The following is a 27,624-nucleotide window of genomic DNA, read 5'->3' as shown; positions in this document are numbered from 1 at the left end:
AGATTTTTAAGGACCCTCCCTGACATCTTTATGGGTGATAACAGTCCCCCCGCCCCGCACAAACACTTGTTCTTTCTTCACCTGCATGTTTTAACCTTGCTCCACTTTTGGCCATCTGTACAGTATTAAGATAGGGAGTGGAAAGGAACACAACAAATAGAACTGGTTGAAAAAAGTGGGGAAGGGGAGGAATTCCACAAAAAAATTTGCCAAGATTTCTTTTGTAGAATTTCAAATTTTTCAAGATTTTCTGATCATCTCTTCTGCCAAAGGTACCCCATCCCTGTTACCCACCATGAAGACGTTATTAAAGAATCACAATGCCCCCACTGAAACAGGACAGTTCTAAAGCCTTGATCCAAAGCTGTTGATGTCAGTGTAAACGTTCCCCTTGATGCAAATGATCTTTGGCTCAGGATCTAAAATGAGGTGTGTTTCTTAGAACTAGCAATAATGACTGCTTCAGAAAGCTGAGTATCCAGACTCATCCCTGCCACTAGTAGTGAATTTGCTTCCTTTAAGGTCCAGGGAACACAGGACTACATTAGCCTCTCCCTAGATGGCAAAGACATTTAGTCCAGGCATGCTGCCTAACAGATGATCTAGCCAGTGTGATGTATATGACACCCAGAGAAGGACTGATCCACTCAAAAATTGCTAGGTGTCAATGTCCTCTTTGCAGGATCAATGAGCATCCACTGGAAATTTGATCTGACAGTGCAATGCCTCAATGTTTTTTTTTTAATTGGTTGTCTGTGTTAACATATCACCTGGTGGGGAGTTTTGTGGGTAGAATTCTAGAATAAACCATAACAATGCCTGCTCCATCTTTGCTCACATATTTGGATTACACATCCTTAGTAAACACAGTATTAGAGTCTATATCTATTACTCCAAACCAACAATTTAGTGAGGAGGACAGAATAGAATAGAATTTCAGAACAGAAAAGGGAACACAGGAAGTCTCTGAACAAAAGAAACTAAGGCAATAAAAGGACTGTTTCAGAAATAAGAACGGATTATGCCTCAAAGAAACTATAGAAAATTTTAGCATATACATGGAGCACCTGGACAAGCCTACAAATGGGATATTGGAAAGCAGGAAAAGGAGCAGTATTACAATTATTGGATCCAAGATGTTTGCTCTGCTGAATATCTTGAGGCACCAGGGGAAAAAAAACAAACAGAAGAAACTAATTTGAACGTTCTTATTTAAGTGTGAAGAGATTTTTATTAATCCAAAAAGAGTCTTAACTGAAAGATATTGTTCCCAAGACTGTAAAAAAATAAGTTTTGACTTGCGTATTTTATAGCAAGTCGAAAGGTTTGGTTTCCATGTGCATGTTAGAACAGCTGAGATTTCAATTTACTTGCAGAATTATTTAGCACTAAACTGTGCAGCATGTTGCTAAGTGTGGCTTACGGGGGAAAAGGTGTCTTGGTCAAAATCTCTGAATACAGTGAATTATTTTGAAAGTACTGGACACAGAATGCAAAAATATTGCTGTTCTCAAGCAGTCTAGATAGATTATATGGGCACATTGGGGGACTGTTGTTCAGAGAAAGAACATGATACAGGAATCACCAGAAACACCAAAATAGCTAGCCTTCAAAATCAGTAAGAAACTGACTTTTGTTTCCTTTAGCTGATTCAAGATTGTCTAGTGAAAGCTAAGCAGCATATTTAAGAAATTCCATCATTGGCGTAGGAGATGGAACATGCTGAAGGACTATATAAAAGAGTGTGAGGTCATCGGTGACAACTGACACAGAGCTGCCTCTCCCTGTATGTTTGTACAGCACCTAGCACAATGGGACCCCAGTCTCAATTGAAACATATACGTAATAGTGTAATAATACTAATGAATTTTCCCGGTGCCAGTTAATTACTGTTGAAAATTCATTTCATGATTGTCTACTCTGCTAAAATCACTGATGGAATTGTTATAAAAAGGAGAAAATGTGGGAATTAGGAGGTATTGACAGAAAAAAATTGATGCAGTTAAATATGTGTTGTCAGTTGCACAGGTGTAAGTGCAATGGGACCCCACTTTACCTGTGATCTTGACTTACAACACCTCTCCAGTTGGAGTAGGAATTATCTCATATAAATTGGCAGAGGCCAGTGAGAAGCCAACTGCACATAAATCATGCACAGCTACAAAAACTGAAAGAAATGATGCACAGATTAAGATAGAGGTCTGAGGTACAGTATTAGGATAATGGAATTACATAGATACTAGCCCGGAAATTTTATTTGACAACTAACTGTAAAGCCTTACTGAAATCTTAAGATTTTATTCCTATTACTTGTATCCTCCCTCTCTCTCATTCCCTTGCATTAGTTAAAAGAACAGGAGTACTTGTGGCACCTTAGAGACTCAGGGTATGGCTACACTTGCAGCTGTACAGCGCTGGGAGTTAAACTTGTCTTCGTACAGCCGAGTAGGGAAAGCGCTGCAATCTGTCCACACTGACAGCTACCAGCGTGCTGTCGTGGCCTCATTTGCAGCATCTGCAGCAGCACTGGGAGAGGTGCATTATGGGCAGCTATCCCAGCATTCAAGTGGCTGCAACGTGCTTTTCAAAAGAGGGGGGTGGGGTGGAGCGTGACAGGGAGCGTGGGGGAGAGAGAGAGAGTGGATTTTTGGAGCTGACACCGTGTCAGCGCCCTACCTTGCAAGTTCCGACCCCTTCCCCTACCCCTCTCTCACTCACTGAAAGCAAACAGCAACTGTTTTTTTCCCTCACAGATCAGATAAGCAGCCGCGCTGAAACGGACACCCCCCTCCCTCCTGCCCACCTTGGTGCTTCTCTTCTCAAGCCCGCTCCCTCCCCCTCTCTTCAAGCCAACACTAGCTGTGGGCATTCCAAAAGGAGCCCCCCTGCCTCTGCCCATTCACAGCAAACACTAGCTGTGTTTGTTTTTTTGATAACCAGCTCTGGAGCCCCGAGTTCACAACAAAACAAACAGAGGCATCACAACAAAACAAAGAGAGTTATCTTCACTTAAAAGGATTATGGGAAGCTTCCGGAGGTCAGTCACAGCGTAGTAAGATTATTCCCTGTTTACACTGGCATCCCAGCGCAGCGCTATACTCTTTATTCCTCTCGTGGAGGTGGAGTACAAGCAGCGCTGTAGCCACAGAGATGCAGCGGTGTATGTGCCTTGCCAGTGTGGACGGGGAGTGAGTTACAGCGCTATAAAGCCACCAATAGCGCTGTAACTCTCAAGTGTAGCCAAGGCCTAACAAATTTATTTGAGCATAACCTTTCCTGGGCTGCAGCCAACTTCATCGGATGAATGCAGTGGAAAATACAGTAGGGAGATATATATACACACAGAGAACATGAAACAATGGATGTTACCATCAGGGGTGGCTCTAGGGATTTTGCCGCCCCAAGCACGGCAGGCAGGCTGCCTTCCGCGGCTTGCCTGTAGAGGGTCCTCTTTTCCCGGAGCTTTGGCGGACCTCCCGCCTGTGGGAGGTCCATCGAAGCCGCGGGACCAGGCAAACCGCCAAAGGCACCCTGCCTGCCGCCCTCACGGTGACTGGCAGAGCGCCCACTGCGGCTTGCCGCCCCAAGCATTCACTTGGCGTGATGGGGCCTGGAGCCGCCCCTGGTTACAATACACACTCTAACGAGAGTGATCAGTTAAGGTGAGCTATTACCAGCAGGAGAGAAAAAAAAACTTTTTGTAGTGGTAATCAAAATGGTCCATTTGCAGCAGTTGACAAGAAGGTGTGAGGAACAGAGTGTGTGTGTGTGTGTGTGTGTGTGTGTGTGTGTGTGTGTGTGTGTGTGTGTGTGTGTGTGTGTGTGTGTGTGTGTGTGTGTGTGTGTGTGTGTGTGTGTGTGTGTGTGTGTGTGTGTGTGTGTAATAAACATGGGGAAATAGTTTTACTTTGTGTAATGACCCATCCACTTCCAGTCTTTGTTCAAGCCTAATTTAATGGTGTCCATTTTGCAAATTAATTCCAATTTAGCACTTTGATTACCACTACAAAAAAACTAGGATAGCTTCACAAGGAGTACTGTAATTCAGCATTGTCTTTGATATGGTCAGCATGGGCACTAACTAAAATTGTTTTTTGCAGCCTAGTAATTCAGATACTCTTATCAAAGTCATCAAGCAAAATTCAGGCACCAGACTATAGTCTGATATGCAGTTTCCTTCCTTCTGCAGCCAGTTGTCATCCTTAATCAGAATGGGGATGGAGGAGATAAAGAGCAGAACTTGGTTATCATGTGACGGTAAATACAGTTCTTGATTCAATAATGTATTTACTTGAAATAAATAGGAAATGTAGATCAGATGCTGGCTAATTGCAAAAAAGATTCCGCAGAGTCCCAAGTGACAGTGTCAGGCTGACATCTTTTGAGTAATAGCACAGCTGAAAACTTAAGTGTTGTTATTGAGTAAAACCATTAACCTGCAGCAAGCCAGGAGTCTCCAGCTATTACACCTAATGTACTAAAAAGTACACAGTACTAAATAAATTGATGATATGAAGGGGAAAATATTGTATTTAGTGAAGCAGTTTTTATTTGTTGAATGAAACTTTCACTTGGGTGGGGAACATATGGCATACGTAACACCCATGAACATGTTAATTAGTTCTTGTAAGTTGCTGCCATACACAGAGTGTCCTGACAGATCAGCTCATGAACATCTATTCTGACACTGTTATGCTTCTGACTTGTGTCTCATTGGTTGAGCGTATTGTGACTCTTTGCTCTACAGGGGAATTTTGGGTTCTGAAATAGACATATCTCTGTTCTATATTTTTTCAGGTACTTGAAATTTATAACAGAGATGTTAGGTTTCCAATTTGACTCAGGATGCTAATGTTGTTACCCTGGGGACAGATATGACAATATCCTGGACAAAATTTATGAAATCAAGTTAAACCTTTTTGAATTAAGTATTTTAGGAGTCCACTGTATTAAAAAGGCAAACTTACATGTACTATTGTGGTATTGTACAGAATTTCTTCAGGAGGAAGACAGGATTAATGCAATCTCTGGGAAGCATTAGGAACTTCAGAGGAATTTTTGGGACACTATATGTGATGTGCATTTCTTAGGAAGCACTTGCAGGGAAGTGAATGCAAATGACCCACAGAGGATTGCATTTTTTTTCATGCTTCTCCTTGAGCAGAAAGCCATTGTCAGGCTGATGAGCTATTCGCGCTCTTTTCAAAGCAAACTTGCTAAATGAAAAGAACGAGGAGTACTTATGGCACCTTAGAGACTAACAAATTTATTTGAGCATAAGTTTTCATGGGCTAAAATCCACTTCATTGGATGCATGCAGTGGAAAATACAGTAGGAAGATATATATACACAGAGAACATAAAAAAAAATGATCATCACTACAAAAGTTTTTCTCCTGCTGATAATAGCCCACCTTAATTGATTACTCTTGTTATAGTTGGTATGGCAACACCCATTTTTTTCATATTCTCTGTGTGTATATATCTTTCTACTGTATTTTCCACTGCATGCATCCGATGAAGTGGTTTTAACCCACCAAAGCTTATGCTCAAATAAATTTGCTAGTCTCTAAGGTGCCGCAAGTACTCCTCATTCTTTTTGCTGATACAGACTAACACGGCTACTACTCTGAAATCTGGCTAAATGAGTGACTCACAGGAGGCATGAAGGTTCTTGTTCTGAGCAAAGGGTGTTATGAACATGAACCCTGTGTGGGCTTTGAAGCACTGCTCACCTGCCAAAGCTCATGCTGGTGTTGGGGTTATCTTTGGTAAGCTCATTAGCCTGCATGCAGGTTCTTTTATTGTTTTTAATGTTTTATGTGCAATGCTTTATATCTTGCTTAGAAGGAACTGTGTGGTAATTTATAACTGTTGGTAATTACTCTGTTATCAGTCTCTGAAGAGAAGGCACAAGAAGACTACTTTGGGAGTCTGTCTTTTGCTGGGGATTCCACAGCATAGTCAGGGAATCATGCCGTCTGGAAATACCCTTGTCAGAAGTGAGAGAGCTGTGTGTCTCCACCCCAGATAGACAATGTCTGAGGAGATGGAAGCCCAGAGTGGGTGCCCTTTCTGAGCCACAGAGTGGGAATACATGTGCAGTTGCCTTGAACGGTGATAATCCCAAGCACAATACACATGCAGGACATAACCAGAGAAGCATGCGGAGTAACAGAAGCTGTCCTAAGGACAGGTCATCCAGAGGCCTTTATACTGCAGAGACAAGCACAAGGAGCTCTTTGAATTTAATAGGAGTGCTGCCCAAGTAAGCAATGTAGGCCATCAAAAATAAGAATCTGTATTTTGTGTTAGATTTCTATGGGATGTTATTAATGAGGCCAAGTGTGCTTCGGTGTCACTCCACCACAACATCTATCAGCAAAAAACCCAGCATGTGTAACAATAATTTTGGTATAAAGCAATTGCAGCATAAGTGTGTCCTGGTCTGATGAAAATGTAACAATAGAGGCTAATTTTTCATAAAAGTGCAAAAGACATCTGTGGAGACCAGAAGCTGTATGTTCATCACTGTAATTCTAAAATTAAAAAGGGAGGAAGAGTAAATAATGCTTGAAAATAGAACCGTGCTGAACTGAAAATGCAGCCACAGCAAAATGAGGGAGTGCAAAAATAAATTCAGTGATGACTTCATAGTTGATTGTGGCCTGTTCAGCTAGTAACATTCACAGTAACATACTAGGAAATAGGAGACAGTGTGAGGCAGGTAATAGTAGGGGGAAAATCAGGGCACAGGTAGCTCTCACTTGAACCCAACCCAGTGCTGATCTCCTGGCCACACTAGGCCTAACCAACCAATAGTTCCTTCTCACAACCAGCAGGACAGAGGTTCACAACAATGTCCAGTCAATATCCAGACAACAATGTCAGTTATGGGGCACAATGGACTAGAAAGATAAGGGATAAGTAGCTATCCACTGCTCAATAGCCAACCAGGGAAAGATGCAGAAAGAGGCAATTCCCCTGAGAGAAGGAGGTCTCAGGGTACAGCTGGCAAACCAAGTATCCTGAAAATTCAGGTGCATATATCATTCCCCAGTGCTGTGATCCCTTAGCAGTTCCCAGAGTTCTCCTCAGTGGCTGGGGTAGACTTTGCTTTAAAAACTCGTGGAAACACATACAGGACACAGAAATAACAAACAACAAAATAACACTCATTTAAAAACACAACCACAGAGATGTGCAGAAAAATGTGCAATTGGACTAGATAGCAGCACTCAGAGGTCTCAGTCAGAATTGTGTGGTGGGTGCTGTACAGAAAAATAAAAGACATTCGCTACCTGGAAGGCCATGTGGGGAATTTATTCTTCAATTTCTATGAGGAAACAACAGTGACAGGTCATTATAAAATAAGAGACAAACTAAGAGAGGGTGAGAGTAAAAATCAGACAGAAAGAAAAGAAGTACTTAAGGCCTGGCTTGACATAGCCCTGGCAAGGATGACTTAGTTGGGGTTGATCCCGCTTTAAGCAGGGGATTGGACTACATGACCTCCTGAGGTCTCTTCCAACCTAATATTCTATGATTGTATAATTTCTCCCAGGGGATGACTTTCCATGAACAGCTCCAAGACTATCCACCTTCAAGGAGAAAGACAAACAAAAAAAGGCATTGAAAGCACAGTTCACAATAACAGAAGCAAAGATTTACTAAGTAGTCAAAGTCACCACCTTAAGTACATGGGAATGCCTTTACCCTTTCCAGGCACTGAGTATGCCAGTGGTCTTCTGCCTGCTGACCTGCATTGGAAGTCTCCTTATAACAGAAAGAGGGAATAGAAAGCACTTCCTACATCAGAGGGGTTTATACTTTCAGGTGACCCTGGATTCCTTCCTGTAGATCCTAGAAGAAATGAAGGAAATGAGAGAGAATGAAACCACTAGTGCAAATTGAAAAATGTGGTCTAATGTGGAACCATTCCCCATAGCCAAACTCCCTTTGGCATGAGCAGGGCACCCAGGATTGAGCCCACACTGGGTCAAACACATTGAAAACCTCAGAAAACAAACAGGTGCCTTACCTCCTTAAGCCCCATCGTCCAGATGTGCATGTGCTTATCACAGAAGATGCCTAGGCTCTGGGCCTGTAGATGGAGGGATAATTCCTTGTCTTCCTCTGACGTGGTTCCAACAACAGCATGAGGGCATCATGTCTCGAGCACATTTAACCACAAATGTGTCCTGACAGAACAAATTGCTTAAACAAAACATTGACTCTCCAGTGGAGTGAAGATGGGGGTATGCCCTAATTGTGAAATGATGGAAAACCATGGATCCAAAACACAGTTGCATAGGCATTTGCTCTGAGAGCTGTGCTAAGTATTCAGGTGTAAGTGCCACAATGCACACATATTCCAATGTGTGGCGTGTTGAGTGAAGTAACAGACTCTTTTTTTCTGTCTCTCACTGACTAAATTCTGTCTCTCACTGTCTCTTCATCTCCTTCAGACACCACATGCAGCATTCCTTATCATAGAGAGGGAAGTTGCGTGTTATGGATCATAGAGGTCATGGTGGAGAACAGCATGTTAAACAGGAGAATGGCACAAAGAATTCACAGGCCACAGTACCAAAATAAAAATAAAAATCCATTCTGTCAAGTATCTCACATCTTCAGAATATGTAGCTCACATGACTGTGCATGGGACATACCTGTGGGCAATATCATGGAAACCTGGTAGGTTCAATTACAACCGTTGGATACTAGAAGACCTAAGATCATTAGTATTATTAATATCCAAAAGCAATGGTTGGAGATGCTCAAGTATACAATGGACCTGGGAAATACTGGAGAGTGTGGCTCTGTGTTCTGGGTTCGTGATTGGTTCAAATGTATTGTGCTATCCGTGAGCACCTTGAACAGAGAGATGCCTCTTTCCTTCAACATGGTTAATACCTAGGAATCATGGAACACTTACCAGGAAGGGGAAACAAGAACCAGCTGCGGGGAAATCACTATTCACAGACATCCATTCTGTCCCATTTCCCTCTGGTTGCATTCATCCTCTTGGGGAAAAGTATAGCAGCCCAAGAGAAAAGGAGAGGACCGTGCATGGAGTGAGTACCGAATTGCCACCAAAGACCTGGATGTGCCACCCCTTCCCATTGGCCGCCCCAAGCACCTGCGTGCTGCACTGGTGCTAGGAGCTGGCCCTGGAAGGAATGACACCTGGTGTATCAGAGTACATTCAGGTGTCTGGATTTCTCTAGGCAACTTTGCAATAACTTTTACATTGTCACATTCTCAGGAGACTTTATATTAAATATCATACTGGTGTGATAAAAATATCAAAGACCATTGCTACAGTCAGACAGCTGCTAGTGCAGCTACTCCAGTCTTGGTTCCAGAGTGATGATTTATGATCCATTATCTACGTATCAGTACAGTTCTACCATGTGCACTTCATATTTATGGGACATCCTCACTCCAAATACTATGCCTCAGGGCTTTCTACAGATCTGTGATCCACTTCTTTCAATTGCCTTTTAGGGAGGTTAATAAATACACAGTCTACAATGAAGTAGATGAGAACCCAGCTCCCACTACAAAAGGAGGTATCTAGGATGTCATGCTGGGGTTTTTAAGATGTTAGACAACTGTATCTGGGTGATGACTGTACTTGTCTCTCACTTGTCAGAAAATCCTGCATTATTACTCATTGTCTGGAAACATGCCTAAAGTTGAAATGTCATATATAGAACTCTGTGGTGAATGCTCAGTCCTAGACAGGAAAACCCAACGTAAGCACATACAGTCACAGTTTTCCTGGCTGACTGTTGTGATGCATGCTACAGTATGTGATGACTTCTTGTTGCTAGCATGCAGAGCCCTTCACATGCCACATAGTCAGCCTGGAGTGGCAAAGTTATATCTGTGCAAGCTCCATGTAAAGCTTTCCAAACTATACACAGTATCCAAAGTTCTTGTCCAAGTCAAATTTTCACCACAGGCTGCATTTATGCTCTCTCTCACTTCTCAGGTATTCTCATGTACTACTAAACTCTCACATGAAATCCAAACCTTATAGACATATAAGAAAAATGTGTGTGCTGAAGAATATTTGTTTCTAAAATGATGAGAACATTAAACTTAGTTTTACATAGTTTTCCTAATGTCACAAGGCCCATTGGCAGAACAAACGTATTTGGGCCAGCTCTTTGGTTGGAAGACATTTTCTGCACTTTTTCAACATTATTTGTAGATATCCCTCTGTATGTTCTAAAATTCTTCGCTACTTCTTTAAAGTATGATCCAAATGCACTGCTGAAATAGGCCAGTCTCCTTTGTTCTCTATTGCCAGAGACCAGATGCAAAATTCTGCCTTGACTCACATCTCATCCATGCAACCTCATTGAAGACAGTGAGTTTCCAGGATTGCATGTCAGGGCAAAATGTTTCCTGGTACTTTCATTTGCTTTTCTAAAAAGTCATTGTTCCTTCCTCATGTGGATAAATCCAAAAACACCAACTGTGCTTATTGACAAAGCTTACTTCAAATACAAGATCAAGATTAGCCATTTATGTAAACTTCCCAAAGCACACTGCCTCCATGGAATATTGAGTGACAATATACCCAATCAGTGAAACAACAGAAGCATTACCATTGGTTGAATATACACTTTGAGGGCAAGACACATCTAAAACCACTGAGAGATGATTAAGATACAGGAAAACATTTAAGCATGTGTTTAACTAACAAACTGAATAGCTCCATTGACTTTGATAGAACTACTCACACATGTACATTATTAGCTGCTTTCCTGGATTAAGACCCTCAACTTTTTGCAGATTACATATGCACCACAATAAAAACAATAATAGAGTCAATGGCAGCCAAAGTGAAGTCCTTTCAATGCTATTTGTGAAAATGAAGCTGGCTACACTACGATTTCCTCTTTAATTGAAAAAAGAACAGGAGTGCTTGTGGCACCTTAGAGACTAACAAATTTATTTGAGTCTTGAATTGAGTTGCTTTTCCTGAATCTAGTTTTAAAAAAAAGGAATGCATATAAAAGTTTATATGACAGATATGGCAGTTTCCTGCAATACCTTTGGGAGATCTTATTGAATTAAGCTTAAATAGCTTTGGAGTCCATTGTATTATAAATGCAAAGTTGATGTGCTACGTGGGTTTGTATGTAATTCCTCTTGGGGGGGAGATATGGCCAATGTAAACACTGGGAAGGATTATGAGCTTCAAAGGACTATTTGAAACAATGTGCCAGACAAGAATGAATTTTGGGACAAAGTTAAGTGTGTTTCCCAGGAAATCTCTAGGGGGAGGTGTGCGCAAAGGTAACACCTTCGATTATGCAAAAGGTCAGTCTTTGGAAACGACACCCTGAGCAGGGCACCTTTGTCTCCTGATTACCTATCCCTGGTCTCGAAAGTTCAAAGGCCCAAGCTATATGAAGAGGTGACTCTCAGATTCATGGAGGTGATTGTTCTGAGCCAGCAGCTGTTATGAACTTTTAACCATAGGAAAATCCTTTGGTGGAATTCAAAAGACGGATCACTTGCCAGAGCCCTTTTTGGAGCTGAGGAGTGATCTCTGGTAAACCTATTAGCGTGTGTGTAAGTTCTTTTCTTGTGTTTTAATATGTTTTTTCTGTGATGCTCTCACATGAATTTACATGCTTAGAAAGAACTGTGTGGTAACCTATAACTGTGGACAATTACACTGTTTATAGCCTCTGAGGAGAAAGCAAAATGCAGACGCAGGCCATTTAGGCAGCCTGGTAAAACACTCCATCACCAGGGAGAAAGATGTGGGTCTCTTCCCAAGAGAGTTGATGGCTGAGGAGCTGGGACCATAAACATGGGTGCCGCTGTTGGATCACTGAGGGGGAATGCAGGTGCACTGTGACAGTTTACATTGCTCTAGAATAACTTTTTCACAATGTAATTGTTTTTAGTATACTCACTAACTTAGTCTGACACTCCATACGTTTCTGTGTATCTGTGCTATTATGAAATGATTGTCTTTGGGCCCAAATCTGCAACCTGTATTCAAGTGAGTAAATCTTTCTTACATTAATAGATACTTTGAGGTGACTAGGACTTCTGTGAGTAAGGAGTATTTTCATCAGGTTTGTAATATGAATGGACCCTTTTTCAGATTTTTTAAAAAATTTAATTAAATTAAATCAAATCATTTTAGGAAACTTGGAAGAAAAATGCCCTTTATACCTGCGGATATGTGTTTAATTTCAGAATTTATTAAAATGTAGAATTTCATCAGTAAAAGAGTCAGGTGTATTAAATATGAATAGCATTAACTAGGGGGGAAATTCATGTTCCCTAAGTGGTTATGATTCATATCTTCCAAATATAGCAAACATACAGCATACCTCGGTAAAAGAGAATATTAAGCATTCTCTCCACAGAAGGAGTTCAGATAGCCAACTTGTGATCTAGAAGCTGATTAAAAAGACCTCAGGCCCCACCTTGTAAAACACGGGCACCTGATTCTCTTCTCATTTAACTGATTCAAAACAGGAGTAACCCACTGAAATCGATGGCGTTATTCCAGTGTTAAAATTGGTGAGAGGGAAGAATCAGGTCCTGCAGGTGTCCAAGAAATCTAGTAACTACCAGAAGCTTTATGCAGCTTTTTAAAGAAATACTGCAATTTTACAAACACACACACACACACACCCCACTCCAATCCACTTAAAATACACCTATGATCTCAGTTTCTAATAATACATTTTAAAAAACCCCCAAGCAAGCCCTGGAATTCAATTTTGTGTTTTCTAAAACCTGGATTCCATTTGTCTTGCAACAGCAGGCCAGGGTCAGTTAGAGAGTGAAGGAGTGTGGCTCTGCAGCCAGCCTAGGATAAATGGGTACTGCTCCAGCCAGGCAAAGCATTTGCAGCCTGATCTCTTTGACTGCAACAGGCCAATGGGAGCGACGGGATTTGCAGTGCAGCCAGTAGACCGCAGACTGTACCACTCCTTGCTGCCATATGTGTGAGGTGGTTTGGGTTGGCTACCAGTCCCCAGAAGATCACATAGGATTTTGAGGAGAGGGCACAGCAGCTATGTAGCAGCCCCTTGAAACTGCCACTGGGGGGAAGCAGCCAGCCAGGACCCATTAAAGACTCCAGGAAGAGGAAGAAGGGCGGAAACTTGAGGAACTCTTTCCCTGCAGATTTGTGGTGGCGAGTGTCTACAGCTGCGGTGGGGAAGGACCTATGTAGGTCAGGAAGGGTCCTGTATTGGGATGGGGAGGGAGTGAAATCTCAAATCTCATGAGGACAGATGTTCTCATGAGAAGTTTTGCTTTTTTTGGTGCAGTAACTGGGATTCAGATTAGCGTGGTCTGAGTCTTGATCTAAATCACTATCTGTCCTTCTGCATTTAACAATATTTTCTTGTAGCTCATAGTTCCACCCCAAGTTCTGTAGGGATATTATTTTATTATGCTTAAAACAAGGAAGGTTTAATTCATTTCACAAACATTACATATATCCTTTGTTTCCTCCTTCAGATTTTATGATGTCAATAATTTACAGTAAACAACATCTAGTTAGCGCGTGACAGAGTAAATTGTAACGTAAAGCCGTAATAAGGGCAGTATTTTGTAACAAAAGAGACTGTTGAGTGATAGAAGCAGAGCTGGGTGAATACTGCAAAAAAAGTAATTGCACACATTAATTCAAACCAAAAGTAGGAATTTTGGAGACAGTATTTGCAACTCCTTTTATTTGCTTTCTGCAAATACTCATAATCAGCCAAGTTTTGTTCACAAAAATATCTGCATAATGGGTCACACATGATTACACTCCTGGAAACGTTTCCTGGGTCATCTTAAAAGCCAAGGTCTTTGTGGGGATGAGAGTCATACAATCAGAGTAGAAACATAGCTGACTGTACATAACTTGAACAGTAGATTATAAACAGCAAATACTAGAAGTATGTTAGCAAGCAGTTTGCAAGCAACCATTTGCTGAAGAATTGTGAATAATGAACAAAGTCTGTTCACAGATCATTTGCCAACAGAAAAAGGGGATTATTTATCAAATATGTTAATAGTTCACCCTGCTCTACGTAAGAATGCAAGTCCCCCACATAAATAAATAAATAGATAGATAAAACAAAGAGGTGTTCTTGTGAAGTCACAAGGATCAATTATCCAGACTTACTACATTTCCTTGATTTGGGCTTTTGTTAATGACTGGTGTTTAAAGGGACAACAAAAACTTTAAAAAAAATCATGTTTTAAAAATTAAATTTGAACAAATTTTGAAAAAAAATTATTTTCACTATAATGTTTGGGTCTGATCCAAAGCCTATTAAAGAGACTCCCATTGACTTCAGTGGGCTTTAGAACAGATCTTTTACGTCTCTTTGGCATTTCTCTCAGCTGGGACAATGAGAATCAGTGAAGTCACCTTCTCAATGCTGCAATGCTTAGGCTGCAAATATTGCAGACCACTGTTTATTGAGTGGGACCACTGCTCTGCAACCGTTGTCCTTGAGTACTTGCATTTTAGGTCCTTATTCCATACGTGGCATCCTGACAACGTGAAAGTAGCTTCTGTCCACACCACTGGGTCATTTGGAGTTCTACTCAGGGAAATTGGCTATTCCAGGGGAAAACTGAACTTGCTCCTAGCATGGTGCAAATTCATAATACTAAATGTCATTATGATTGTTTCTAGGTTTAAGCTATAAACATAGCTTTAATCTCCTCAGACGAGCAATTTTTCCCCAACTGTCATTAAAGACAGAGTCTGCATTTACTTCAAGTCACTATTTGGCTGCTACTAAGGAATCATTTTGTGATTTTTTTAGGGGGTGGGGACAGCGTAAACATCAATTGACATCCAAACTCCTCTTCTCCCCAGCCTTTTCGATCAAAGAAAAGCATCCACTTACCCGTCTCAGAAGAAGTTGTCTTTACAGAAAGAAGTTTGACACCCTCTTTATCTGTTGTGGCTCTGTTTTAGTTGGGAGACATTTGAACAGACAATTAGCATCTGACTTCTGCATATTTGTCAGTGCAGAAAGTACTAAGGGTATGATCCTGTAACAGGATCCATCTTGGTGGATGTCATGTTGGGAATCCCCACTGACTTCAGTAGGGCTTTGCATGAGTACAGAGATCTTCTTGCATCACTCTGATTGTAGGGCCTAAACCAACATTTCTCAAAGTGGGTGTGCAGAGGGGAGGGCTAATGGGAGAAGCTGCTGTGGGATGAGAGAAGCTTCCTTTTCTGCTCCTGCAATGTCTCTAATACACCTGGCCCCAGAAGCAGCTCAGGCATACAGGGCTACAGGTTCAAGAAGCAGCTCACCAGCCAAGCTTTGTGTTTCTTCACTCAAAACACAGTTCAGCTTCATGGATACATGTCTCGGTCCCACTGAGTCAGCAGTGGACCCTCCAGCCATCCCAAGAAGCATGTACCCTGATGGATCTGTCTCAATTTTACTCTGTGGCAACACATGTACAGCTCATCGTGCCAATGCAGTCTAATTGAATGGAAGTGAATTAGTGAGATAGGGAATGGGGAGGAGAGCAAAAGAAAAAAAATGAAAGAGAAACAAGAGAAAAAAGAAGGGAGATGGGAAAGAAAAGGAGACAAAGAGGAAATGGACAGAAAAAAGCAAAGAGGCACAACTGTGCCCTGAAATACACACTCTCAAAATGGTGTTTCCCCCTTTTGGGTATTTTTATGGGTGTTAACAGTTTATTATATTTCAATGGAGAAAATTAAGAACATTCAGAAATTGCTGCCTTCACAAGAGCCACGTGACTAGGCTTAAAGGACTGCAGTGACATAGTTTAACTTACTGTTCAGTTCCAGTCTCTTGTCCCTCTGGAAGAAGAAACAAATGTGTTATTCTGATTGCCTAGATGTGGGCTAAATAACAAGCTGAAACACAGCCATGACTAGCATAACCCTATTTTGAGATTTTGTAGCTCTGCATCAAATATTAATAAAATAATAAACAAACAGGAATAACAACTTGCACTTATCATGCAGGGTCACCATAATTTGTAAAGGTGGCTAAGTATAATTATCATAATTTTTACAGAAACTCAGGAACAAGGATTAAATGACTCACAAAAGATCACACAACAAGACCATGAAGCTAAAGGGAAATGCGGTATGGTTTTTCCTGTATCGATTGTCCAAGTTACAATCACTGCCCATCAAAGAATAATCTCAGTTTTCATGGGTTTGTTCCAGGTCTTGCAAGCTTAATTTTGCAGCCATGCAATATTTGGAACTCCCACTGTCCCCACACACCAAGGACAGTTAGAGGCCTGAACTTATTGTTTGGGGCTTCTCATGTATCAGTATTTTCACATTGATCCTAATTTCATGGCGTTGGATCGACATAGAACATCAGAGTACAATGTGATGGACAGTATCATCATGGTGTGATTTGAGACACAAAAGTTTTCCCTTTCTTTTCATATCTGTAACATTCCAAAGTTACCATGTTGCAGTCTCTAGCCTTCTAGACAAGAAGTGGACACGGAAACAATGAATTATGCATGCTATGTATTCCACATTCTTTATTCTTGTCCTGTGGGTGGGTGGGTGGGTGAGGAGGATTAGATTAGATATATTTCTACAGCACTGGTTTTAAGAGTGTGGACGTTTAGTGAGCCTAGAGGTAGGCAAATACTTCAAAAGATGTCCACAAATATTCATTACAGTTTTAAAATGAATTTGCTTCGATTGAGTTTGTATTTGCAGGGGGAAAGTCAGAGAAATTCTCTCCACCTAAAATCTTCACTCCTTGGCAATGAAGATTCAGTAATTTTCCAGGCAAGGAATCATTTCCCTTCTATGTTTTTGCGGTCTGCATTGTCATTTTCAAAATTTATTACAACATGCTATTTACCTTGGCCTGTAGCTTCAAGGCCTTATTATAACTCCACATTTCCAGCCCCCAGGAATTTCACAGCTAAATCCCTGCACAGAGCTCCCAGCTCTTGCCAGCTTGAAAGCAGAGAGACCACATTATGGATTCAAATTTGTCTCTCCTACTTAATAACACACTGCATTTGCCTCTGGCCCACTAAGCTCATTCCCCAATATGTTTGGCAAAATTAATGTAGTAAAGTTATTTCTCCCTGTGAGCCTCAATATTTTATGGGTAATACTGGAAATGGTGGCAGACTGCTCTGTCCAAATCACTGCTTATTGATGAAAATACTGTTTTCCCTGGGATTTATGGTGGACAAGGGAAAATATAAACATGGGATCTCTCCAAAAAAAGGAAAAATCGATTTTTTCCCTTGTGCTTTGAACAGAGCTAAAATGAACACAGCTGATTTTAACAACAAATGCAACTTATTTTGCCCCTTGCTTTTCCAAGCAATTTCTCTCTGCAGACTAGAGTCATTGACAGCGTCACCAGAGCTGGCTGTTAGGTAACTGCTAAAGAAGAGAGAGCATTAAACATATTGGATTTGTGTGTTCTACAACAGGTGTTGTTTCCTCCTGTACATATACCCCATAGTGATCTTAATAAAGAAGTGTTAATTCCTTTTTTGACTAAATATTTTCAAATCAGCATGGTTATCTCTCCGAATACAATAAAATTTGTATGCTAGGTCAGATTTTAATACAAACATTTGCAGTGTTCATTTAATAAGGAGTAATATATCGAAGAGTTCCTGGCTGCAGAAAAATGTTCAACAAATACCTGTGGTTTTCCTCTGGCACATTCTGTACAAAGCCACCAGAATGAACACAGAAAGGGTTATTACTATCAAGGCAATCACAACTGGCAAAATAATATCTGCAAAAAGTGGAGAAAATTATTTTACCAACCACATTCCACTGGCATAACTTTAAACATATATAAACATCAAACAAATTAATTTCTTCTCTTAGCCCCTCCTCCATCAGTACAGCTGAAGCTATTAATTTCTCTTGAATCTTGTTACATTTGTTACTCCTCATGCATTCACTAGGTGTCAGCCTTGCAGCCTTTTTGAAAACCAGGCCTTTAGGCAACAAAGAAAGATTTAGTGGCTTTCTCCCCCATCCCTGATCATTTTGGAGTCTCTGTCTTAAATATCAGACTCCTAACAGTACAGAGTGTATTCACATGCACATGTCTTTAGGCCATTAAGGTTATAATTTCTTGCTATGTGGGAATACTCTAATCATGATAAAAATACAAAATGTTCACCTTGAGAGTTAATAGCCCCAATATACATTTTCAGCACCCATGTTCCAGGAACAATTAAAAAAAAAATCATGTACTGCAAACCAAGGCAGATTTGAAATTCAGTGACTAAAGTGATTATTTCTTCTTTAATATGGTAATCACAGAAAGACATGTAGGAGTTACACAGTTTAGTAATATTCTGCACAATACCTATGACCAGAGATACAAAAAGAAAGATTTCTTTTAAAAATGAGGCAGGTTGTCTCCTTTTATTATTTCCCACCATCTGTTGTTTCCTGACAGGTATTTCCCAGCCAAGCAGTAAGAATGTGTACAAGGAAAGATTTATGTAATAAGAGACAATTGCTGGAAAATGGCCCTGTTTCTCTCTAATTATAATTTTTCATGGCTCCATCCTTCACATTCAAGTTTAACAGGCTAGCCTGGTGGCCTAAAGGAGGGTTCTCTGCCCTGCAACGTGGGAGATTCTCAGACATACACTAGCACTCCCCAAGCTGATAGAGCACTGCATCAATTCAACAGCAACCTTCTCTCACTGTTTAAACAGTGGTATTGTCTGGATTCTGGGAAACTTAGCTTTATTTCCCAGACCACCGCCAGCTCTCTCCAGTCTAAGAGTGATGAAGAAGCAATAGATTCAGACTCTGGGGAAGAGCAGTAGGGGGATACATTGCATTATTCAATAGCAGTCTTTCTGACAGGCGAAGCACTAGCAGTGATACTACCTGGATCCAAAGGAAGAGCTGATCTAGATAAAAAAAGATGGTGGCCACTTAGAAGGACCTCCATGGTAGGGGGATAAAATGGGGAAGTAGAATCTTCATAGCTCCACCAAGGATGGAGTTGATCCTTTCCAAAAAGTTTCTTGAGGTGATTTAAAATATAGCTACATCTGCACTGGAGCTAAGTTTAGATCTTAGAGAAAACTGAATATGCATATAGCTGAGCAACTATTAAGAAGAGTAATAGAAAGCAGACCTGCAATAACACTTCCTCACAAGATGTACATGTGTTTTAACATATACAAGAAAGGGAGTAGCACCCTCAGACCAACTGCTTGAAGAAGTTTGGAGAATGCAACCTAGGACTGCACACATTTACCCTGTGCCTTGACTGGCTCTCTCAGTGCCAAATTAAAGGCATGTGAAAGGCAAGCAATTTAGTCCTGCAATTCCCCAGGTCACTTTTTCACTCATGTCCCATTGCCTTCAGTTCATGGGAATAATTGCGCAGCTCTGAGTTGAGAGTAGTGTTAGCTCAGTGCCCATTAAGCCTTGCTTCTCTATGAGTAAAGCCTTATAACAGAGACAGTTCAATCGGTTTCGTAATGGGGCCCATAATCCAGGAAGGACTGAGATAAGGCTTCTTATTTCATTGCTGTTCACTCACCTAAAACCAAACAGTTTCTACCAGCAAATTCTAAAGACAGAGAATGAAGAAACATATGTACTCACTGGAATATTGGTCATTATCCGCTTGTTTGTCATTGCTACCAGGACTGCCAGGACCTATTGGCAAAGAAACTAATTATCTCTCAGGTTAATTCAGACCTTGTTTTATAATAGCACCCCCTCTTTAATTTTATGCAACCAGTCCTGGAACAGGAGCACAGCTCCTTCCCTCCCGCCCCACCACTGACATATGTATTCTATAGAGAAGGTATCATTTGGGCTGACAAATTGCTTTGGTGACTTGGGCTCTGCAATGGGGAGGAGTCTAGCTGAGGGGAATCTGCTGTGGGCTAGGAGAAAATACTCATCAGGAATGTGCACTGTGAATGTAGCATAGCATCCAGCCCTGGGACCATCTGCGTGCTCTCTCTCTCTCTCTCTCTCTCTCACACACACACACACACTCTGAGTGTGCATGCCATACTGTTTTCAATGTTAGGAAGTTCCAGTACTGTTCAGTGTTTCAGTACACATATTTCCTGCCATGCAAAAAAAATAAATAAATAAAATAAATAAAATTGTGGGTGAAGATTAGATGTGCATCGAAAAGAGCAACGACGATAAGTCAGACTAAAAGAATCCACAGGCAGAAACCAACAATAAATGAAAGAACACAACAGGCTGAAACTTCAGAACTTTAAACCACTTTCTTGAGAGTCAAGCGTTTTCGTGGGAGATGAATGCTCTCTCTGCTGTGTTTATAGACAGAAATGGTTGGTTAGTTTAATCAGCACTAGGAGTTCTCTAGGGATTTTCCAGGATCTGTTTTCTAAGCACTGTTTTCTACCTTTGGGCACTAATCTGAATTGGAGTCAGCTATCAATTACCAAAGTAGTTTATTACCTCACTGCAGAAAGGTTAAAGAAAAACAAAATCACTGAATTTGAAAGAAAAAGCAAACACTTGTGCTTCCGTGCTTACATTTCACTGCACACACGACTACATTGTTTAAAAAAGGAGGTCTGAGTCACACAAGCCGTGGTATTGTGCACCTAGAACTGCGTGTCCAATTACTGCAACTGAGCATAAAAACTGAGCAAATGGCCTGTCTAAAAAAAGTGTTAGATGCCTAACAATAATAAAACAATAGCAGGACCGCCCAGAGGATTCAGGGGCAAAGCAATTTCGGGGGCCCCTTTGATAAAAAAAAAAGTTGCAATACTGTAGAATACTATATTCTCATGGGGGTCCCTGTGGGGCCTGCGGCCTGGGGCAAATTGCCCCACCTGCCCATAGTAAGGCATAGTATTTACATACAGATACAATATAAGAAATAGCTCTTCTATAATGGAGTAAAAAAAAGAGAAAAGTGGATTCAAGAGAGCTAATAGCACATAGAGTCATAGAGCTGAAGGCCAGAAAGGACCAATAGATCGACTCATTTGTATATCACAGGCCACCAACATCACCCTCACACTAAACCGAACAACCAAAAGTAAACCAAGGTATTACACAGCTCACAGGAGACTAGCCTATTATGTGTCACAGGCAGAGTATATAGTAGTGTTATGTATAATACATAGTATAGTTATTACTTTTTTATGTATGTTATGGTAGCCCCTAGAGGCTCCATTCAAGATGGAGTCCCGCTGTACCACAGACTGCGCACGCACAACACACAGACACACACACACGAGTAGCCATCTCAAAGTGCTTATAATCTAAATAGAGTGAGAAAAAGGAAAGCCCCATTTTACAGATGGAAATTGAGGCACACACAGAGATTAAGTCACTTTCCCAAGGTTGGAGGAAATCCGTGGTAGAGCCAGAAATTGAACTCAAAGCTCCTGAGGCCCAGTCCAGTGCCTTAAACTCTAGACTATCATTTTCTTATATTGGTACTGTAAACATGTAGGGATAGCAAATAATTGTAATAACAAACTGAGCGTGAAACCCAGCTAAGCCTTAGAGCAGGGGTCAGCAACCTTTCAGACGTGGTGTGCTGAGTCTTAATTTATTCACTCTAATTTAAGGTTTTGCGTGCCAGTAATATATTTTGAAGTTTTTAGAAGGTCTCTTTCTATAACTCTATAATATATAACTAAACTATTGTTATATGTAAAGTAAATAAGGTTTTAAAAATGTTTAAGAAGCTTGATTTAAAACAAAATTAAACTGCAGAGCCCCATGGACCAGTGGCCAGGACCCAAGCAGTTAAGGCAGTGATAGGCAACCTATGGCACGCGTGCCATAGGTTGCCTACCCCTGCCTTAAAGCATGGGCTGTCCCTTACTGTATTAATTTCAAACTCAAGGCCAGTCTTGAGGGAAGCTTCAGTTTTCAATCTATTCTTCTTAGGTTGCCATAACCGTGTGTTCAACTATAAAATAGTACCTTGCCTACAGCTGAAGAGGAGGAGAAGGGACTGGATTGCTTCTCTACAGGCTTGCTGGATATTACAGGTTTGTTGCATTTTTCAGATAACTTGAAACAACAGGTATTCACAGGAATGTTTATCATGCAACATGTCTGGTTGGCAGCTACACTGGGAGTCATGAGATCTGGATTTTATTTCAGGATCTGCTACTGATTGGCTGTGTGACCTTGGGAAAGTCACTTAATCTCACTGTTTTCCTTCCTATCCTATTTCTGCCTTGTCTAGGATTTTAAGATCTTTGTGGCAAGGATTATTGCTTACTATGTACTGGTACAGTGCTCAGCACAATGGGGCCGTGATTTAAGTGCTATAATATAATATAGCTAATCATCATCCAAGGTCCTTATCTCTGCAAAGTACAAGTTACCTCTTCTGGGGTGTCTGTCTGCTTGAAAATGAAAATGCAGGAATGGAATTCATAAGCCATCATAAAGAGCCTGAGATAATACTAATAACTTTCAGAATTCAGTGCTATCTCTTCAGATTTCTCAGAGGAATATTATCAAAACATTCATTACATTTCCTGTACTTGCTACAGCACGAATTAGGCAAGCAAACAGAAAGCACAAATTCAACTTATCATGGATACTTTTTAAATCCAGTAACAGAAACAAATTAAACAGAAAGGCTTGTCACAATAAACGTGGTCCCAGAACTCGGCATGCGTGTTCTCAGGTGTGAAGCTAAGGATTTTCATTCATTTTTGTGTTTTCTTCTAGCTCACTTCATTAAATGATGCATAGTAACACGCACTTATGTGACTGACTGAAGAATAAACCATTTACAGGACCAGTAGGATAAATCACATGGCATTATATATATATGAAACTCTCAATGAGAACTGCAACAGTTAAAAGGGATCTCTATTAAGAGGCTAAAATGGGTAAAGGTATACAAACTTGTACTCAATTATCAGTTTTATTAGCTAAAATTCTCCCCTATACCAGGCCCACCCACCTATACTCCCCGTCTGAATGTGAATTTGGAAGATGTTTAACAAACACAAAATGATCTGTGCAAGTCTTGGAGTATGGGGAGAGGGTTAGTCCTCCTGGTTGCAGGAGGGGAAGTTCTAGAAAGAGCTGGAAGACACAAAAGAACAGCATACAGAAGAGCCTGCTCTTTGATAACTCCAAAGAGCGGTCGAAAGGACAATACCAGCTGAGCGCTGGCACAGAAAACCGTTGCCCCCTGAGATCTGCCAGTACTTGCTAATTAAAAGAAAAGTGATACAAGAATTAACAGTGACTATAATAAGCATCTTAGAATATCTTGGCAAATATTTTATTCTTGTATTAATTTACCACTGCAACCTAATCTCTCTTTAGCCTTTTTAGAGAGCTTTAATTTTGTGCCTGTACCCTGTATGTTTTCAGTGTCTCCTGCTGCAATATTATGTTCAGTTGAATTATCAGGAGAAACTATTTCTTACAGCAACAAATATATGTCTCCTCTCCATTTTAGTGCTATACTTTGAACTCATTCTCTCTCCCTGGAGCTTCCTGGTGTCCTTTATATGTATGATTCCTCTTTCATTCTGTTCTCCCCTCCCTGCATTCAATTCCCTTTAATGAACGTGTAAGGACTAGGTTCTTTTCTCACTCTTACTTGGTGTTAATGGTGATTTCCAGTGTGAGCCTACAAAAAAAAAGACAAAAAGAACACTATGGTTAGCAGTTGCTTTAAGATTAGTGGCACCGTGCTGTGCGGATACTTGGAGGAAACTGCTTGCATGCCTTAGAAACTATTAAACTCCAAAAGCTGGTGTTGCTTTAAAGAATTTGAAACTTACTTTGTTTGAAAAAGTTTTGCCCTTAAAATCTCTTTGTTATATGATGGAGGAACAGGCTTTAAATTGAATGTCCATCCCAGCTGCAGTGAACATTTTTCACTAAGGGTGGCAAAGCTTTTTTGCATGATGCTTAGAAAGCTACAACTGGAAAGATATTAAATCAGTAGGACTTATTCATGAGGCGCTAGATAGCCACTTATTCAGTGAATTGCATGGGAGTGAGCTACAGAGTAACTGGAGTAGGCTTTCCCAGTATTGCATTGCTATTTTTGAAGCATCATGGGTGCATGTCACCATGCATCACTGTAGTAACACAAAGCAGTGCTGAGATGTAAGGCTCTGGCTACTTTGTGACTCTCTTCGATTCTGTTCAACATGATAGCTTCTCTCTTTCCAGGCTCAGCAAAAGAAGCTCTGGTCAGACCAATGGATTCTACAAAGAATACGTGTGCGTCCCCGACGATACAAGGGGGTAGGTATGATTACTCTAAGGATGAAATTCACCCTGTGCAGAGAGCCAGCACCAGGCCTATTTTGAGGATTTTAGTACATAGGCTTTGGGTTCACCCATGTACAGGTTGTGAATTTCAACCTTTTGTTTTAAGAGAGCTTAGATCCCTAGCGCAAAGTTATTCAGAATACATTGAGGGTAGAATTACCCTGTTACAACCTGTCTTTTAGGTTAAGTCTGTATTGCAACAGAATACACTGGAGCGGTAGCAAAAAAGGGGGAAGCAAAAAATAAAAGCATGTACATTTGAAAAAGAACAGTATCTAAATAGAAAACAAATAGCCCCTATCTTCACTTTTGCCCCCACTTCTTCCTCTATGTTTCTGCTACCTACAATCTGCGCAGTGAAACTTTTAGAAACAGCAGTACTTGCCTGTCCTGGACCCAGCGACTCTGCTTTCTAGCCATGTTATGAACAAACAGAGATCTCTCCTGCACGGTATGGAGCTGCTGAGGGCTTTCAGTCTGCTCTGCTCCTCAGAAGATTTAGCCCTCCAACTTGTTTTTAGAAGATAATATTAGGCACTGTGTACAATGAAGTTTCTTTTTTTAAAAAAAAGAAAACATAGTTCTAATTGCTTAATCTTAGCCTAAGAGCAAGAGTAGTAAGAGTTTAATCGTGTTCTCAGTGATGTAAGAGCTCCTGTCCACCTCTGATCATCTCATGTGACCATATTGCTGTAACCCTTGTTCCTCCTTGCCCCATTCTCTCCATAACTGCCAACTGACTCCTAGCTGGTGTGATAATAACAGATCTCCTACACTTATGCGACTGGGTGGGGGTGGAAGTGACCTTGCACAGCATCAGCAGGATCAGAGAAGCGTAAAGCCACTGGTGCTATGTGCCGTTTGGTTGTAGCCAAGGGCCTGTTTGCTGCAACTAATATATTCCGAAAAAGTTCTGAGACTACAACTTGAGTACGTGCCTTTCAGTAGATAGCTGGCATTTAACTGGCAAACATCTTAAGTGTCTTCAGTGCCTCATTGTGACAGGTAACTAGTTACTTCAGACCCTCAAGTGTCACAAACCCTTTAAAAATGAATATTCATTAACTGGCTTAGTGATTTTTGGCTAGTAGTCTGCAGAGCAGCAGGAGTAATGTGCATCATTAATGAAGAAGAAATGGACCTAATGCTTACTAACCTATTACTGTCAGATGCAACATTTACTCCAGTAATTGTGTGGTACAGTAATTCCTGTTCTTGTTAGAACGCTGCTGTGCCATGTCTAGACTAGAACATCTTTGGAAATTAAGGCGGCTTGTGAATATTTCAGATTTGGAGCCATGGATTGTCATCATATCCAAGAGTGGTCTTTATGATACACTGTTAAACTCTCTCACATGTGCATTGTGAAAGTCAATGGGAGTTGGGCACCAAACTCCTCTTTGAAACTCTCCCCTTTTATATATTGTTAGTGGAATGCTGACCCTTTAGTGTGACAGAGGCTTCCCCAGCATGGGCTAGCTGACTGTGACTATTTCTATCTGGTGTGCACCTCACTGTCATCATCCTTGTCTTGGTGGTCTCCAAACTGACTTATTGAAAGGGGGCTACTTTTAATGAATATTCAGAAGCTACAGATGGTGCAGGACACAAGGCTTGATAAATTAGTGGTGTGAAAAACAACAACCAGTCCTCGCTTACAGACAGCCCCCTCAACCTGAAGCAAATACTCACCAGCCACTACACACCACACAACAGAAACACTAACCCAGGAACCAGTCCCTGTATCAAACTGCGTTGCTCATTCTGTCTACATATCTATTAAAGGGACACCATTGTAGGGCCAAACCACATCAGCCACACCATCAGAGGCTCGTTCACCTGCACATCTACCAATATGATATATGTCATCATGTGCCAGCAATGCCCCTATGTCAGGTACATTGGCCAAACCGGACGGTCTCTACGCAAAAGAATAAATGGACACAAATCTGACATCAGGAATCATAACATTCAAAAACCAGTGGAAGAACACTTCACTCTCCCTGGACACTAAATAATAGACTTAAAAGTGGCAATTCTTCAACAACAAAACTTCAAAAACAGACTTCAGTGAGAAATGGCAGAGCTGGAATTAATTTTCAAACGGGACACTATTAAATTAGGCCTGAATAAAGACTGGGAGTGGATGGGTCACTACAAAAAGTAATTTTTCCTCTGCTGATACTCACATCTTCTTGTCAGCTGTTGGAAATGGGCAAGGTCCACCCTGATTGCATTGGCCTCGATAGCACTACAAAAGTAATTTTCCCTCTCTTGATGTTCACCCCTTCTTGTCAACTGTTAAGAATAGGCCACTTCCACCTTAACTGAATCAGCCTTGTTAGCACTGACGGCCCTCCTCCCCATCCATCACTTGGTATGGCAACTCTCATCTTTTCATGTGCTGTGTATTTATACTGCCTACCGTATTTTTCACTCCATGCATCTGACGAAGTGGGTTTTAGCCTACGAAAGCTTATGCCCAAATAAATTTGTTAGTCTCTAAGGTGCCACAAGGACTCCTCGTTGTTTTAACAACCAGATAGCAGCTGTTCTCCAAAGCTTGTAGAAGCTTCCAGTTTGCACCTGGGTTCAATTCAAGGTGTTAATTTTGATCATGAAAGTCCTACATGAGTTTGGCCTGGCTGCCTTAGAATCTGCCTCTTTCCACATGTGCTACCCTGGCCGTTGAGAGGAGCTAGGATGTTTTTGCTAACAGCCTCTAACTGGTGCTCTCTCAGCTCTGGAATTCTCTTCCTCCACTTGTCTGACAGCTCTGGAATTCTCTTCCTCCACTTGTCTGACTAAACAATTTTGTGTTTAGTGAAAGGCCTGTCTATTTTCTTAAGGCTCTTTCTTTGCAGGGTGATAGTGAGGACTGCAGTTCTCTGATTTTATCCTGGAGGAACCTTTAAGGAGAGATAGATTACAACTCTGCAAGAGAGACTGGCATGTGATCTGCACTCCAGCTCTTCTGGATGGTGAAGCAGCCCAAATGCTGCTTGAGGGAAAGCTGCCATAATTCAGAGCAACCTTCTGGCTACTCTAAATGATACCAAGGGCTAAATCAGCCCCTGGAGCAGACCAGAATCCTGGAGGTGTGTAAAGACACTTTCAGGGCCGGCTCCAGGGTTTTGCTGCCCCAAGCAGCCAAAAAAAGAAACCCCAAAACACAAAAACACCCCCCCCCCCCGCGATCGTGATCATGATCTGCGGCAATTCAGTGGGAGGTCCTTCGCTCCAAGAGGGAGTGAGAGACCCTCCACCGAATTGCCGCCAAATACCTGAAAGTGCCGCCCCGCCTTGGAGTTGCCACCTCAA

General features: G+C 41.2%; 1 protein-coding gene across 20 annotated transcripts in view; it reads right to left on the bottom strand.

The window, feature by feature from the left end:
* Positions 1–27,624, bottom strand: part of EMCN (endomucin) — a 103,941-nt gene that overhangs the window by 7,666 nt on the left and 68,651 nt on the right. For 4 of the 20 annotated variants that reach the window (XR_007773215.1, XR_007773227.1, XR_007773217.1 and 1 more), the window contains 7 exons: positions 23,621–23,650; positions 19,639–19,692; positions 17,693–17,788; positions 15,822–15,846; positions 14,906–14,967; positions 7,716–7,862; positions 7,372–7,600 (listed from right to left, as the gene is read on the bottom strand). Coding sequence is in view for 1 of the 20 variants with exons in the window: in XM_050944474.1 (XP_050800431.1) it covers positions 14,906–14,967; positions 15,822–15,846; positions 17,693–17,788; positions 19,639–19,692; positions 23,621–23,650 (267 nt within the window). In the remaining 19 variants the exon portion in view is untranslated. Of the gene's footprint in view, positions 1–7,363; positions 7,601–7,715; positions 7,863–14,905; positions 14,968–15,821; positions 15,847–17,692; positions 17,789–19,638; positions 19,693–23,620; positions 23,651–27,624 lie in introns of those variants that run through there. The other 16 variants (XR_007773221.1, XR_007773220.1, XR_007773226.1 and 13 more) reach the window with 11 other exon arrangements.

The sequence above is a fragment of the Gopherus flavomarginatus genome, chromosome 3, assembly GCF_025201925.1.
Source record: "Gopherus flavomarginatus isolate rGopFla2 chromosome 3, rGopFla2.mat.asm, whole genome shotgun sequence".
Taxonomy (NCBI): domain Eukaryota; kingdom Metazoa; phylum Chordata; order Testudines; family Testudinidae; genus Gopherus; species Gopherus flavomarginatus.
The sequence above is the reverse complement of the archived record's forward strand: the minus strand, read 5'-3'. Positions and strand labels throughout refer to the sequence as shown.